Below are 18,547 nucleotides of genomic sequence, written 5' to 3' on the forward strand. Positions count from 1 at the left end.
GAACACAAAATAGTTTAGACAAAATGTGTGGCAATGCAAACAAGAACCATTCTCTACGTTTTCTTAATGCTTAGTTTTTCTCACAAATAAAATTTAAGCCTCGTAGCGAAAGCTATTCGTTAAAGATGGCACAAATCATCAACTTAGATTTGGAGTGTTTACAGTTGAGGAAATTTAGTAGTAAAAACAATGATATGAATTCAATGCTGTATTAAAAAGGCAATTCTAGATAAAAAAGCCAAAAAAAAAAAAAAGGAATTAATTCCAGATTGGATGGTTAACAAACTAAAAACTATATCAGACATTGATGACGAATTTTCAAATTCTAGTTGTTATTTGAGCTCTTAGTTTCACCCTTAAGAAGTTAAACGAGAGTTTTATTTTGTATAAATAGTCTTTATACAATTGACAAGTTTTCGTTGAGCTAAGCATCTGTGCAATGGGTTTTAAATCACATAAATAATTTGTCAATGTTAGGACAGGAAGGTATTGCGCGAGAAAACAAAACTAAAACAAACTGGGAAATTAAGGGAAAAGTTAAGATAAAGTTTTAAATTACTTATTTAGAGTTTAAGTAAAAAGAGATGGCTGTTTGCTTATGCACCTGGAGTTGGATATGTAGATTTTTTTAAAGGTCCCCAAATGCTTCCAATATTTGAAAGTAGAGATCAATATTTGAGAACAATGTTTCGAAACCCGAAACGTTTGATGTTTGTAGGTCAATACCATGGTTTTTTTACGCTTTTTTTCTAAACTGATTAAATACGTTTAAATTTGTTATCAGTTTATTGCTTTTTTAACTACCATCGATGTGCGTATTTAACTGTCTCACATATTCACATTTTGATGTTCTTACAATAAGTAGTTAAAACATCAGCATATCCCTTTGGGATCAGGAAATACACACATTCATAGCAATAATTGGGTCAGTGACATCTTACTCCCGGTGAATACTGCCTAAAATGTCTACATGAATTGCCTTTTTAATGGGAACGCAGGGCACCTAATCTCCGGTGGAACCTTTTTTTTTAGGGACCCTTCTCTTCCTCGGCTGCCATTGAGCTCTTGGCATTTCTGTTTTAAGAGAAATGGTTATGAACATTCGAAATTACATTGCGACAGTGTTCTTGAATTTAAAGTTCAAATTGATGCATCGAGAAACAAAGGGATGTAAATGACAAAATATTAGTCATGAGTACAACTCGTGCTATGTAGAACCGTAGGTAGGCTTTCCTTGAAAAGTTTTTCTAATATCATGTTTTGAAGCAGCACCTATCAGGTCTATTATTACCATATCTTTCCCAAAACAGCTAAAAGTTTCTCCTTACCATTCAAATTACCTTCAAATTTATATTTTAGGCACTTATACCCCTTTGCTTCTAAGTGCTTCAATCATGTTCGCTCTCAGTTAACTTGTACGTTGTTTCCATGATAACTTGCTTTCAATCAAAATTGAGCATTGAACGCTTTTAGCCGTCTCCCTTCTAATAAAATCCCTCACCGAATAGTTTTAAGGACTATTCAGGCCGTCTAGAATAGTCACCCCGTGCACGTCAAACTAGCGGGCAAATATTCGAGTTGCTGTTTGCATTGCCACACTTGAGACACAACTCCTCCAAGAATTAAAATAAAAAGTCCATTATTTAACAGTTTCTTCCTTGACGGCTGGAGAAGTCCGCATCATTCTGCCGCACAGGCTGCGTATCCTGACTGGTGCTACGAGCCACCGGATGTACTCCGGCTCCACGTCCTCGTAGGCCTGCCGCACCATCTGCACCAGTTCCGGTACTGTGCGCACCGGTCGCCCCTGGGGCAGCGCCCGTTCCACTTCCGGCCACAACAAGTCGCAGGGGTTGAGCTCTGCCGATCGCGCCGGCCACTCAGCGCACTGCACCCGTTGCTGGCGTAGGAAATCCTCTACTGATGGACTCGCCTGGATGGATGCCTTATCCTGGGCGAACAGGAACCTGTGACAAGAAACTTAAATTAAATTTTCTGCTATCATCAAATATTTTTTTTATATGAAAGGATCACAATCACATTAGATGAAGTCTATTTTCGTTTTTTAAAATTTGATATAAAGTGCACCGTGTGAGAAAGGTTAGCAGTCTCTTGTTGAATTTCATAGTGAGCGATTTCTAAAGCACGAAAGCCATGGACGTGGCTCACAATGGCAGCAGGCAAAAGACTTTACCATACCTTCTGGCATTAACTGTCTATGTTGTTGACTACCACAGTGCGTGATGTGCAAAGCATGAACGCTATATATTTGGTTCACAATGGCAGTAGGTCCAAGGATTCGCTATACCTTCTGGCATTAGCTGTCTTTGTTGACTAACGCAGTATGCGATGTCCGAAGCATTAAAGCTCAGACTTTGCTCAATAAAGACTTTTGTACACCTTTTGGCATTAACTTTCTCTGTTGACTACCATAGTAAATGACGTCCAAAAAATGAAAACTTTGAACTTGACACCCTATGACTGCAGGCAAAAGATTTTGCTACAGCTTCTGGCATTAACTATCTTTTAAATAAAAAAACGGACGAGATCTGCCATGGTTGTGAACGCCTTTCGAATATAACCTACAACATCTCCTGCTTTTTGAGCTCATGGTGGGAACAGTATGATGTAATGGAAACTGCATTCTGTTCTCCAGCGATTACTGGTTTTTGGAACCATTGCCTTCTATACTGCTGTGGTAAGGCAAACAAAAATGAGTTTTTGAGCTATTTAAAGAAAAGCGTTTTGGATTCCAATACTTACATTAGCAAAATGATGGAATTTGACGGGGTTTTATTTATTTTTTTTATTCATTTATTTTTTCGTACTTGATTTTCAGCGGAAACCAAGCTCTCGCATTAGAGCTCAAGTACAATAGATGATAAAAATGCAAAAAAATGAAAATTTTGCCGACACTACCCTTTACCTTTCCACAGCAGTACAGATCATATACTTTTTCCAGAAGTTTTTTTAATAGGGAAATTACACCCTGTTCATGATCAATCATGTTGAGCTAATAGAACCGCTGAAAGTTATTTAGCAACTTTTTCTTTCATATCGCCAAATTTAGACTTCTCAAACATACGTTTCTGTAAAAGCTTGTTGCTTTTTTTTTCGTTGTATTTAGTTTTTTTTTTCTTCAAATTTACAAATTACTACTTCAATAGTACGGAATTAGGATGGTGCAGCAACTTGCTTTTCAAACTTAGGTGTCAACTAAAATCCTTCAGTATTATTTCCTCTTGCTGTTTACCGTTTAGTCATCATTCGTAATGTTCGTGTATAAAATTATACTACATATAAAATTGAACTTAAAGTTTTTAATTACGAAATTGCCCCACGAAAAGGAATCACCATCTATCTGAGACAGTATATTAAAAAGTCTAATTTTCAATCAATGTGAAATTTGTTACTTATTGATCAGTTTTTTTACTTATTTAGCAGCATCAGGACAAGTAAAAACCTGATGCAGACCTCAGAATCCCCAATGTACCTTTTCTCTATAATGCAATTGTCCCTTCTACGTTGATTTCCACAGTATATCCGGAAAACGGTTTACTTTACGGTTTTTACTTCCTTTTTTTTTTCTGCCACTCCATTTTATCAGCACGATATTCGAGGAAGCTAATGAAACTGGTTAAAAACTATGTGTTAAAACTAAACATTTTAAACTTTCTGATTTTTAATTCGAATCTGCCTTTACACGCCATTTTCTAGTTTTAATACTTTTTTTTACTATTAGAAGCTCTCTATTTATACTATACAGGGTGTTCCGTTTTATCCTGCAAGACCTTTTTTTTTGGAACCCGTTAGTCCTAGATGTATACTTCCAATTGCAAAAATGTTTAAAATCAGATGCAGGTTTAAGATATTGAAAGTTTGAATTGAAAATAAAGATGAGTCAAAAAATACAAAATTTAACTTTTTATACGGGCCCATGTCCTCTAACTTAAATTTAGGGAAATAATCTCCATTGAAAAACAATTCCAACACAAAAAGTTTGAAATTAGTACGACCAATATTCACCGAGATATGAAACGCAGCGTTTTGTGACTAACACCATTTTTCACTCGCTATCAATAACGCTTTTTGAGGGAATATAGCAGTTAACATGGGTTTAAAATTTTACGTGTGCATAGAGTGTGGTTTTTCAAATTGAGGTTTTGTCGTGTGTTTTTGCGTATCGCGGCATAACATTTGCATTTATTTTTGAATAGCAATGAAAAATATGTTTTTCGTACTTTAACGACCTCTCATTCTTTTGAAAGGGCGGTAAGTTCCAATCTCATCTTTTGTATAGTCCCTTAAAGCATTAAACTGGAATGTCTCCCTCAGCTTTGGTCGCACAAATGTCAAGTTTTTTGTGTTAGTAATATCGTTCAATGGAGACTATTTCTCTAAATATAAGTTAGGGGACCTGGGGCCCGTATAAAAAGTTAAATTTTGTACTTTTTGTCTCATTTTTATTTTTGCCTCAAACTTACAATATCCTAACTCTGCATCTGATTTTGAACATTTTTGCAATTGGAAGTATACACCTAGGACTAACGGTTGCAAAAATAAAGGTCTTGCAGGTTAAAACGGAACACCCTGTATAGATTACAAATGAGAATGTGTTTGAACCCTTTTGGAACCTAGCTCTTTTGCTGTGGCTGATTTATCATTTTGCAAATGGAAGGAGCCCCGAAATGTGAATTTAAAAAAAAATGCACATGATAGTTCTACATAGTTCTGCTGGTTTTACATAGTTTCAAGGAACCCACAAACCTATAAATGTGCAACTGGTCCTCTGTGGACGAAAAATATATTTAACTAACTACGTACTTTTAAAAACGACTGAAACTCGAAATGATTATTATCATTATTCTACTTTGTGCAAAGAACGTGTTTAAATAAAAGCTTTAAGCAAAAAGCCATTTGTCTTTTTCATCAAATTTGAAGCTTTGTGCGTATACAATGCATAACATTTAAGTTAGGTATCAGGTAAGGAAACATAGTCTGCCGTGTGCAGGTAAACAGCAGTATCTGCAGAAATGAGTTTTCGAGATGTTTGAAGAAGTGCGTTTTGGATTCAATACTAACAATAGGGAAATGTTTGAGTTATACGTCTTTATCGCTCCTTTTTTTTCAGCGGAAACCAAATAAGCGAGCTTGTACAGTGAAGATAACTCACAATGAATGACAAAATATATATATATATATATATATATATATATATATATATATATATATATATATATATATATATATATATACATAATATATATATATATATATATATATATACAAATGTGTTCAAAGCAGTTTGAAGCCAATTTCTAATCACTCGCAGCAGTTTAGGGCCTTTTTTGGCTTCTTGACAGTGGCCTCAAAGTGCAGCATTTTCCACGAAATTCACAGCGCTTTGAAGCCGTAGAGAAAGTCGCAGCATTTTAAGCCCAGTGGCTTCGAAATTCAGCACTGACTTTTGAAACCAGTATTAGAAATTCCCAGACTTATGAAGCCAACAGATTAAGAGGAGGATACTGATTCTAAATCTACTTGAATAGTGAGATAAAAAAAAATGTAGGCAATTCAATTAGCCTTCTAATGATAAATCAGAGCTGTTTCAATGCAAAATACTACTTGTGAAAGTTAATTTTATCTTCTTTCCTGAGTTTCTCAAAAAAAATGAAAAAAAAGAATATAAAATAAAGTATGGAAAACGCTTAATGCATCGTAAAAATATTGATATCAACAAAGAAATAAGAAATTAAATGATTAAATGAATCATTTAACCAACATTTTGAAGACCAAATATTGCAAATTACTGCAGAGACGTGTTTATGTGTTATAAGGAACACCTTTTTCAATGCAAAGTTTGGTGCATATTACTTAAATACATCACAATGAATGGGCTCCCAACTGTTCGTTCCAACTCGTTTTAAATCCACAAATGTGCATTTCTTCAGAATTCAGTTTATTTTTCCTCCCCTTCATAATTTACTAGCGGTACCCGCACGGCTTTGCCCATAGTAAAAAATTAAGAGGTCATATGGTTAGCCTGTATATTTACAAATAATAGATGATGAATTGTTCGCCCATGTTCCACGTTATGACAATTTTCTCGTACACGCCGTTTTGATAATTTGCTCGGTAAAGTTTTCGTAAAATTGGAATAGAAAAAGAACAACACCGAATTTTCGAAAAATCGCTTCGAAGTGCACACCCCCATGCTACAAACTAATTGTGTGCCAATTTTCACGAAAATTGGTTGAACGCTATGCGCCTAGACAGTCACAGACATCCAGACTTTATTATTAGTAAAGAAATTTCTTCTCTTTCCAATCCAAAAAAAAATCAATTTTTTGTTAACACGCCTATCTAATTTGAAAAATGGAGGATAACAGTTCAAGTTCGAAACCATTGCTTACGTGCAATAAATTCATTCAGCCTATTTTCTTGCTATAAGAAAAAGTCACTTCAATTAAAAAAAATTAATTCAGTCGATTAAACAGTTAAAAATCATTCAGTATACTTGCAGTACACCGTTACCTCAGTTATGCCATCTGGAGACTGCACTTGCGTCATCATCAGTCTCGTATGACTTATTCAGTGTAACTGAGCTTTTTTTTTTTTTTTTTTTTCAAATAATTTTCTTTCTAAAGTAAAGGTAACGGGAAGGGAGTGAGTTCCGAGATTATGTACTTTTTTCCCTTAAAAAAGCTTCAAAAGATTTTTTTAAATAAAATATCACTTTGTCACTGCCCTTTAATTTTTGAAAATCAATACTTTTCGTTTTTAAAAGCGCTGCCTTTGTATAGTGTAAGAGGTATATTTTTATAGTTATTCATGTTTTGCAGTTTCAGATTCAAAACTGTTTGCTGGGAAAATATTTCTTTCCTTTTTGTTATGCATTTCTTGAATTAGCCGTTCATAAAGTTGCATGCTTGATATTATACAAAATAGCTTTCATTGTTATTAATAGAAAACTCTTTAATGATTCAACAATTTTAAAAACTGCATATGGAATTATTTCTACTCCATCATTTTTTCAAAGAGAGGCGCAAATTGTGGTTCTTGAAATGAGTTTTAAAAATTCAAATAGTGTGTTTGACATAAGCTAATTAAAAATCTTGATCTGAAGTTAGAAAATCGATGTTGGCAGCTGAAAAAATAGAATCGTTTATTTCTATGCAGAACTTTTAAGAATAAAGAACAATAACCTTGTGCTTATTTTAAACTGCTTTGTGCTCTTTCTCTAAAATGTATAGTATATAGAAGAATGTAATAATTTTGTTTAAACTCAGTTTGAGAACCTGTAACAAGGAGGGAAAAAAACAACAAACGAAGATCAACTGACTAATTTTATTTCAAATATATGCAAACGTGTTTACAGAAATAGACGATCTTCTAAAGATGAAAAAGGGCTCATTAACAGAACATTTCTGAATTTAACTATTCTTTATTTATTACAGGATAAATAAAAAATTCTTACACTGATTTAAAAATATTAAATTTAATTAAATGTAGTTTTGATATTACAAAACATTAACACATGGCCGAAAAAGAAAAATTTAAAATAATCTTGTGAAAGTGACAATATCAACATTTTGTTGATATGCTCTCAATACGAATCTTCACAAAACGTGTAGAACGTAAATTTAGCAGTTTATCAATCGATACATTTTCCTCCAACAACAAAAAATGTAATACACAAATTTATACATATTAATTACACTAAAAAATTGAATTACCCTCCTTTAGCTACTCTGAATTATGGAGACGTTAAAATAATACAACTAAAACGTAGAAAGTCATAATAGGATCTTTCACATTTAAATTAACAGCAGTTTGATTTTAAATATGCAGAAAGAAAGACGATCTTCATGTTTTTATTTTTTTCCTATTATCAAATATTAAATTAAATAAAATTGTACTTAGTACATTTGTAACATCACACACAAACCTTCTTTGGACAAATGTATTGAAAATTGATACATTAATGACAGGCAGGAAACATGTAAAAAAACCAAAATACTACCAAAATATTTAGTTTATCGCAATTTTAAGCCATACAGCCAACACAAAAATTGATACACAAATAAGAGAGGAAAAAATCAAGCATTTTGGTATTATCTTTATAATTTTAATTTAATGCAATTTTAAAACATACTGCATATCTGTTTTATCGGATAACGAATATATAATATGCCTCCAAGAATAAAACCTCCATCAACTAAATATTTCCCTATAGACACAATGTTAAAGATACTCATTTAATCGGTAAATTTCCCCAATTAGTCCATTAACGCTAGACTGTCTTTATGAATATATTTGCTAAGAAAATTTTTGAATAAATAAAAATGTTTTACTGGACAATGCTGGAAAAACAAAGTGGAGGATTCTATACAGCTTTTGAATAAGAAGCTGATGTTCCTTCCAGCAAACTCAACTGTTAAAATGTAGCAATTTTGTTAAAATTTAGCCATTTTGACAGAAAAATAATAAGTACATTAGCCTTCTTTGAGCAACTTCAATTGAATTATAGAGCGGTTAAATTACAACAAAATATAAATGTCTGAATTCATTTTAAGATTTTTCAAACTTAAATTATTAGTAATTTAAGGCAGTTTAACTTTAAATATGCAGAATGTAAGATGTTCACATTTGTTTTTCTTTCTTTCTATTATAAGGTATTAAATTAAATAAAAGCACACTTAGTATATTTGTAACATCACAAAGCACTATTTCCTTAAGCAAAATGTGTTAAAAAAATGATACACTAATAAGACAGGAAAAATTAAAAATTATAAAGATAATACCAAATACTTAATTTAATGCAATTTTAAAACATACTGCATCCTTCCTTCATCGGGTAACAGATAAACAATTATGTTTACAAGAATAAAACCGCACTCGACTATTTTTTTTTTAGTAGTGCACTCCACACAAACACACAAGGAGAGCCAAATCAGGGTGTAAAAAATAAAAATATAAAAGACAAACTGACAAGATAAACTGTAAAGATATTTTTAAAAATACATAAAACGCAAAAAGGAACAAATACTGATCTATTTTTATTAATTCCCAAATTTAGATTTTGCAGTTACTTAACAGATCTACTTTTTCCATCAACAACTACTCCATAACAAAACAATCGACACACTGAAGAGTTTTCAGAATGCAAAGAAATTTGACAAACGTAAGGACAACATTAATATGAGTGTATGATATTATAAGTAATTACAAAATAATCACTTATTACTGGAAACATTTTTAAAAACCTATGGGCTGTCTTGCCTTGATCTGTGACAAATCAGGTGATCGAAGAGGCCAGACAAGGTGATAATGTGAAAGAGAAAATACTCTGAGAATCTTGCTGTGTGTGACAAAGCACTGTTATGCTGAAAAAAACTCCTGGGAGCACCACCATGAGTGCAACTGCAGAATGAAAAACACTGTCAGGCTCATGAGGTGCAATGGATCAATATTAGGGGAGTGACCAAATTCTGTATACGATAGCATCCCATAACATCGTTCAGCTGCTGGTGCAGTGTGCTGCTGAAAAGCAAAGGCACTATAAGGGCATTCACAACAGGTACCTCTGCTTGTGTACACAACTTTCATCATTTGTTAAACAGAATTTGGATTTATCAGTAAAGACAATTTAAATCCATTCAGTTCCAGTCCAATTATATTGAACAAGACCCCATTCCACATGCATTTGACGCTGTCAAACCTGTAACCACACGACATCTGCAGCTGGCGTGATATTATTAAAAGCCATGCCAGATGGTCGTTCCTAAAATATTAATCCATAAAAACATGGCACTTTAACAGTACGTTTGTATTATGCTTCAGTCATGTGCTGTAGAACTCATGGCAGAGCTCCCAGGAGCCATGTTTCAACAGGACAATACTCGGTTGGGGTTCTCCATACATATTTATTAAATTTCGAAACTGCTTTAGCATTTTTAAAGAAAATCATATGGTGTGGTTAAAAAAGTAGATGAAAAATATAAAATGCTAAAATCAACCAGAAGATGATTAAAATTTAACACCATATAAGCAAATGTCAGACATTTTGCATGAATTTGTTATTAAATGAGCTGAAAGAAAAATAATGTTCACACATGTATTATATACAAAAAAAGAAGAAAGAAAAGCTTTTTAAGAATAGGAAATGCTTATCAACTGTTCTGTTGTTCACATGCTCCTGAAATAAGATGCAAATGTTGATCTTTTAATTAAGAAGATACCAAAATGTTTAACTTATCAATTATTTGATTATCACTACAGAAATGGCGGTAAAAGATTTTATAAATCACAAAAATTTTTATTTGTAATAATTCACTAAATTAAATGGATAATTAAACACACTCAATGAAAGAATTTGTTCACACATGAAAAAATAAAAATAGAAAATTAAATTTTAAGTTTTTTTTTTTTTGCTGTTTCGAGTAATTAGTGTAATGCTTATGAAAGCTTGGATACAAATGTTAAATTTCATTTTTTCTCATCAGCCTTTTCCTTTCGCTATATATCCACCCTTTGACTTGGTTTACAGTTCGTCCTTGCAGCTCCTTATTTTTCTTAATAGCTTCCCTGCATTGCATGGGAGCAGGAAGTGTAGACTCTGTGGTTTGAATATATTTCTTGAAAATTTCCCTCACTTTGTGTCTTTCAGGAGTGCTCCACGACATCCTTGGAGACGTTTTACGAGGTGTTTGATGTAATTTTGATTCTTTGGTTTGGAATGCAGGGGGAGTTACAAAATTTTGAGATTCAGTTAAATCTCTTTCAAAATTTTATTGTGTATCAGGCCATTTTTCAATATCATCCTTTTTTCCCTTTCATTTTCTTTGATACACTGTATAATGTGTCGGTTTGCAACAAGTTTTAGTGCTCGTCCTATTTCTCCTACTAACGAGGGTGATCGGCATTTTGTCCCGTCAAATCCACAAATGAGATTGACCGCTTCTATAAAAACATCGTAGTATTTTGGATTTAAAGCATCTTCCAGACAGGAGATTTGATTATCCACATTCATTATCTCTAGGGTTAACTTTGCTAATTGACGCAATTTGGTCATATTTGTTAGGTGCTTATCCAACTTATATCTATTACACAAATAATTGCCGTAGTCCAAAATAACTTTATCTTGGAGTAGATAGTCATAAACCTCATCTTTGGTCATACCCAACAAAATTTCAGTTTTCATTTGTTGACTTAAACTTCTATGATCAATGGATATTTTAATAGCTTCCGACTTTGTTTGCAAGTTTCTTGGGGCATGTTCTCCTGTACAAGACCGACAATGTTTCCACAAGCTAGCTTTTTTATAATAGTTGTAACAGTTAGTGCAAGAAGCTAATTTAGTGTCTTTTATTTCTTGCTTACTTCTTCAAGCCCCAATGAATGTTCCTTTGTTCAAATCAGGTGATGTATTATAAAAAATAGCCCCTTCTCCTCTGATTTTTGAAAGGAGCTCTTTCCGAGCTGTTGATTTTGGTTCCAGAGACATTAATGTCTGAACCTCAAGTTCATCTTTATGCTTGTTAACTAGATGACAAGGGAAATGGTCCACTAATTTCTTGCAAAATATGCAAAAGTACTTTTTTCTTTCCTTTGTTTTTATTCCTTTATCGGCGGCAATCGATGGGACCACACCTGTAACCTGGGTCAAAGGTGCTAAATCCTGACCTTATAAAAGAAAAAAAATATTAAGCATTTACGAGAAACATACTATTCAGACATCATCAAAATTATTAACAAATACCAACTATACAGGCATCAAAATTATTATTTAACAATTAGTTTAACAATATATAAAAAAGCAATGTGGGCAGCTGTCTAGGGCATAAAATTTCGCTGTTTTTAATTGTATTATGCATTTTAATACTTTTTGAAAAAAAGAAAAATACTATTAATCTTTTTACAGTGGCATGCAAAAATTGAAAAAAAAAAAAAAAAAACTAGACAACTTGCAAGTGGAAAAGAGTGCAAATAATTTCCACAAGAATATTTAATGCAATGATGGCAATTTTGATGAATCTTAATTGTTTTTGAAAATGTACACTACTATTGTAACACTAAGGCAATAGGCAATAATGTGTCAAAGTTTTGATGAATGAAATTGCTCGAAACATACTTCATTAAACATGCACATCAAGATCACTTTTGAAAATAATAAAATATGTATGCAAAAACACACAATTTGGTGTACTCCTTTTGGAAGGAGCTTTACACCCCTCTAAATATGCCCTTGTTCATACGAATTCATACGAGCTATATAACCATGATTCACAAGAATTTTAAATAACAATACAAAAATGCATAAATATTTAATTTAAAAAAAAAGTGAAACAGCCATAACCATATTTATAATATTTTTGAATTATATTTAGCAGGTCCCATTTTATAAATCAATATGAAAGAGATAAGTAAAAAGTACAAGTACAAAAGTGACGACCAGCAACAGGCTCTGGGCCTAGCTAGGCTGGTTCTTAGTCAATTCACAATCCCCAATGAAGATCAATGGCCCTCTTAAAACTATCAACTCCCTTGCTCGTTACCACCTTTTCCGGTAAGCTGCTCCAAGGTTCAACTACCCTGCTAAAATAATAATTCTTCCTAATATCCATGTTAGCCTGAGATTTAAATAGCTTAAAACAATGACCCCTTGTCCTGATTTCAGTGCTAAACTTTAGCCCCGTAACATCATTCATACTAATAAATTTAAACAACTGTATCATGTCCCCTCTGTCTCTCCTTTGCTCAAGACTGTACATCTTTAGCATTCTAAGCCTGGAATCATAGTCAAAATGGGAAAGTCCATTATTAGCCTTGTAGCCCGCCTTTGAACCCTTTCCAATACATTAATATCTTTCTTAAGATAAGGAGACCAAAACTGAACAGCATACTCCAAATGTGGTCTTACCAAACTTCTATATAAGGGCAGAAGAACCTCTTTAGATTTATTTGAAATAGATCTATTGATAAACCCAAGCATCTTATTTGCTTTGTTACTAGCAATGCTGCACTGTTGACTAAACTTGAAATCCTGACTAATTAAGACGTCCAGATCAGTAACTTTTTCTGCCTGACTAATGACTGAACCTTGCAAATAATAACTAGTACACTTATTTCCATGCCCCAAATGTAGCACTTGACATTTCCCAACATTAACAGCCATACCCCATTTATCAGCCCACTCCATAATATGATCTAGATCCTCTTGCAGCTGAATAACATGTTCCTCATTCTCGACAATCCCCATAACTTTTACATCATCAGCAAAACAATTTATGTTCCCGGAAATATTTTCATTAATGTCATTCATAAAAATAATAAACAGAAGAGGCCCTAAAACTGATCCCTGAAGAACCCCACTTAAAACATCACTCCATTTAGAATGATTTCCCCTCACAACCACTCTTTGTTTCCTCCCCGTCAGTCAATTTCTAACCCAACGTAAAATTTTCCCTCCTATTCCAATATCAGCTAGTTTGCTGAGAAGAGCAACATGCGGTACCTTACCAAAAGCTTTTTGAAAATCAATATAAATAACATCCACGTACTTTTTATTATCTAAAGCCGAGGTAACCTTGTCATAGAAATGCAATAAATTAGTAGCACACGATTTACCTTTCCTGAAACCATACTGCAAACTAGTCAACAGACTATTAGTCTCTAAGAAATTCATGATCTTAATTTTGATCAAAGTTTCAAAAATCTTACAAACCACTGAAGTCAGACTTACAGGTCTATAATTCCCTGCATCACCTTTAGACCCTTTCTTGAAGAGCGGTGTTATGTTAGCCAGCTTCCAGTCCTCTGGCACCGTCCCCCCGAGTTAAAAGAAGCAATGAAAATATTTAAAATAACATCCACTAATTCCTCAGCACATTCAACTAAAATTTTTGGATAAATGTTATCTGGTCCCGGAGCTTTAGTTGGCTTAATTTTTTTCAAATGGAGTAGAACCTCCTCCCTGGAAAATACAAAATCCTCAAGCTGTATAGTAGCTTGTGTCTTGTTAGTATCAACTGTTGAGATACAGTTATCGTTAAACACACTGGAAAAAAAGTTATTGAGAACATCTGCAATATCCCCATCGTTTTGAATTAGATTTCCATGCTCATCAACCAATGGCCCAATTTGACTATTTCCAGCTTTCCCAGAATTAGCGTAGGCAAAAAACCTCTTAGGATTTCTGTCAATGCTAGCTGCTAGCCTTTGTTCCAATTCCCTTTTCTGAATCCACACCAAATATTTAAAATTTCGCCTTGCCTTACAATACTGAAGCCTATCTACACTCTGACCAGTTTCTTTAAACTGACGAAAAGCAGCTTGCTTATAATTCAGAGCTTCTTTAACCTCCCTGGAAAACCACATGGGCCAATTTTTAGTATTAACACCTTTCTTCTTAAATGGAACATAATCCCCAACTGTTTTTTGCTAGTTTTTCTTTAAATTCCGTCCACTGCAGGTCCACGTTGCTATTTTCTAATCCTGACGAAAATACCTCTTTTAAGCTCTGCCTAAGTACGACAAAATCAGTGTTTCTGAAATTGGGCACAAACCTAAAACTTTCATCAATGTAATCTTCAAATTTAATCCAGAACCTAATACTGTTATGATCACTATCTCCAATATGTTTCCCCACACTCAACCCCTGCTGATGTACTTGTATCAGCAGTCTTCAAAAATGAATCAATGGGTTGAATGAAGTTTTTTTCTAAGATTTGATTACATTCATGATTTTGGGGAGAATTGTTAAAATCTTTCTTTAATCAATACTGGTTCAATATTCATAAGTCGATTTCTTTTTAACTTTTTTATGCTACAAATTATAGAAATTTTTTGTCCACATGTTCAAACTCATTCTTTTAAACTTTTAAAAATGTAATCTTTAAAAAATAATTATTTAAATCGATGTTTTTTTTAATCAACTGATTTAAATCACAATTTAAATCATGCTGATTTAAATCCCCTAACTCTGAGTTGTACAAAAATGGAGAAAATGCTTTAGTGTTTTGTTAGCTAAATCTTTGAAATTATTGGACAAGAAACTAAAACTGAAGTCATTTTCTGCTATGAAGATAACTCTCCAGCCTCACAGTGAAATAAGCATATCAACTCATTTTGTTTACTTTCAAATAAGACTAAAATGCCTGACTATCTTTCTTTAAAGGGGAATCTCATTCTGTTATTATTTTTTTAATTAACATGGCTACTTCCCCTACAATAACAATACTTATTTTTTTACATTTTGGAAGGCTACTTAAATGGATCCCACGATGACAGCTCATGTACTTCAGGGTTTAATAGACTACACTCAGAGAAACTCTGAGCTAGATACCATAGCTCAATTTTTTATTTGAGCTAGATATTAGCATCAAATAAAAAATTGAACTAAACGGCGGAGGAAAAGAAAATGATACAGGCTTAAGGTTAATGTATGTGCTTTTTAGAAAATATCTTCTGCTCTCAGCCTTTTCAATCCAAAACTAGCACTACCTTTGCATAATAGTAGAAAATATAGCAAAAATGTTTCAATGTTACGAAACAAGAAGGATACCTTCATGTTTTCCTGTGTCAGCTCTTGGTTTTGTATCATCTTCTTTGAAAGAATTTTCTACATCATCCTCACCTAAACAATATTCAAAAGAAGTATGCAATACTTGTAATTAAAAAAGAATAATACTACAATGAAATGTACACAATTTTATAAGATTACTTTTTAAAACTTTAAATCAGTCTGAACATTTAAAAAAAACATTTTAACATCGAATAAACCCTCCTATCAGACAATAGCACCAAGATTTTTAGAAAAAGGCTTAACCTAGTTGAGTTTTATTCACTATTCAGAGATTAGCAACGACACCATCAGGCTTAGATTTACCTATCAGCAAAACAAGCTATAGCTAAGGGCTTTGTTGCAAGCTCCTAAATCCTCAAAAATGCATGACTCGTTTCAAAAAAAAAAAGAAAAGCACTTTTTAAAAAAAACCATTTCCAACTGCTTGAAACTCTTGGAAAAAATTTGGTTATAAAGCTTGGATTTTAAAATTTCTAACAGATGCAAAGTGGGGAGAAATTCCCCAAATGGGCCAACTTCAGCTCCTTGCAACATTCTGCATAAAAACCAAAAATCATGGCTCTTACGTTTCAGTAACATATTGCTCGAGATTGTTGTAACTCGCATGTTTCATGTCCTGCTACGTATTTAAACCTGAATTAAGTATTTTGGAAGGGCTTTTTTTTTTTTTTGTTGTTGCTTTGTTTAATCTCATTTTGACTACACAGTGTAAATCTATATATCACAAGGATTGCCAAAGCAGGCCCAGCCAGCAAAAACACTATGTTGGTAAAATGGGTTTTTTCAACATTTACTGTAGATTGAATGTATTAGTTTGTAGAGTTGTATTAGTTTCTTCATTCCAGAAAGATACTAATACAACTATTTTGATTAACATCAAGTCCAAAAATTGGAATTGATCTATTTAGTTATGACATTTAACTTTTTATAATTTTTATTCTTGGTCAATACCTGGTCCAGAAATTGTCATCTTCCTATCTGATTAATTTATTCAGGAATATAAATTAAAAGAGCATATGAATTTCATTTCTCAGAGAGCGTTTTTTTTAAACAGCTGCTTACAGCAAGGTTGCCAAGTGAAAAAGTTAGTTGACAATAATCATATTAAGTTAGACATAAGTACAGTAGACCCCCGTTTTACGCAGGGGTTATGTTCCACGGAAATTGAGACCTAATAGTAGTGTTAAAATAGGGGTTGGGTTCCGTAGATTAAAAAAACTTCATTCTAGTGATGATTAATAGTATAATAAGTTTTAATGTATGATAAAATGATTTTTATGCATAACAAGCGTAAAGAAACTATAAATTAATTTTGTGTTCTGTTTATAAAGAGGAGCTGGCAATGATAGTCTTTTGGCAGTCATTAAAAAATTTTCTCTGTAATTCTTTGCAGAGCATTGATGCATCCATTACCACTTGGGTCATTTCTATGATAGAATCTTCCTTCACTAACAAATCAGAAAGATCATTTCTATTGTCTAGGAATGGCTCAAAATTTTCAATGTGAACGTTTTTGGTTGTGTGTCACCGATGTCAGTATCCTTGTTGATTTTGTCCTCCTTTGTCACTCCTAAAAGCTCTTCTTCCAGTGAGTTCTGAACTGTGTGAGCTTAGTAACTTTACTTCTGGAAAGAGCTTTGGAACTACTAATTCAAATATGCTAATCCTATAAAACGTCTCCAGTGTCCCAAGCATACCAAAATGCAGTTTATTGTGTGTAATCTGCAATCTTTAGGAGTTTGGATTTTGAAAGAGGGGAACATTTTATCTGTTTGCATTGCCGCATCCGTGTAAAACAAAATAAAGTGTCAAGTCTTAAACCGATGAGTATAATCGAAACCGAGTAAAATAAACCCGCGTAAAACGAGGGTCTACTGCAGTCAACCTGTGTGACGACTGCAGCTTATTTTTTAAAATGTAACCATCAACTCATAGCATATTCCTATGCAAGATTTGTTACGTAACTAAATACTTACTAATTTTAATACTGTTCGAAATTTTATTTCCAACTTCTCGCAACAAGATTCTCAAAAATACTTGGTATTATTCATATTTCTAGGTTATGCCTCTCCCTTTATCTTAAAAATTAGTCCTAAGTTGAGAGAATTAACTGTAAAAATGCATTAGTACACCGTGTATTTCGGGATTACAAGGAGCACTTTATTAAAATCTTATGCACACAAATTTTTCTGAAGAGAGGTGACTATTTCCATCCTAAATGGACATGTTTTAGGGAAAAAATTATATTTCATTAATATTATACTGCTTTTAAATTAATATACGTTTTTGTTCAATGTTGATATATTTTATAATATATTTGAACAAAAATATATTCCTGCTTTAAAACTACACTGGTGTAAGAAATTAAGGGAATTTTCTGATTTGGTCAAATATTTCCAGAACTACTGGACTGATTTTAATGAAATTTGATAAATACATACATTGAATTAATACAAAACAAATAACCATCAAAAATTTAAAATATACAGACATGATCATAAGGAACAATTGTTAGAGTCGGATGGTATGAAACAGCGGTTACAAAATTGAACAAAAAATTGGGTTAGTAGGGGTTATGGTCCCCTCTAAAAGACATATAGGCCTGGCAGTGTGACTCAAATGAATGTACTTCAAATGAAGCAGTTTATGGGTTCCTGGGACAATTGTTTCCACTCTTTCAACAATTATGTACTTAGACTATGGAGGGTCCTCAGAGGGGTGTTGCGAGTTGATATTGTGTTCCCAAGAGGGTCCCAGACATGCTCTATAGGAATGCAGTCTAGAGATCTGCTTGGCCAATCCAACAGTGAATATCCTCCCCTTCAAGAAATTTGTTGCCCAGAAGAGCCTTGTGTTAATATCCATTAAAGTTAACTCGGGGCTAACAGCGCCCGCAAGAGGTGAGCATAGGGCTCCAAAACCACAGACGTATACCTCACAACTATCACAGAGCCTCTCTCA

General features: G+C 33.2%; 1 protein-coding gene across 1 annotated transcript in view; it reads right to left on the bottom strand.

The window, feature by feature from the left end:
- Positions 1–1,073: 1,073 nt before the first annotated feature.
- LOC129232712 (uncharacterized) overlaps positions 1,074–18,547 on the bottom strand; it is a 92,502-nt gene continuing 75,028 nt past the window's right edge. Inside the window, exon 4 of the mRNA XM_054866830.1 lies at positions 1,074–1,967. Coding sequence (XP_054722805.1) covers positions 1,640–1,967 — 328 coding nt within the window. The 3' untranslated portion in view covers positions 1,074–1,639. The remainder of the gene's footprint in view (positions 1,968–18,547) is intronic.

This window comes from Uloborus diversus, chromosome 1 (assembly GCF_026930045.1).
Source record: "Uloborus diversus isolate 005 chromosome 1, Udiv.v.3.1, whole genome shotgun sequence".
NCBI classification, from domain to species: Eukaryota; Metazoa; Arthropoda; class Arachnida; order Araneae; family Uloboridae; genus Uloborus; species Uloborus diversus.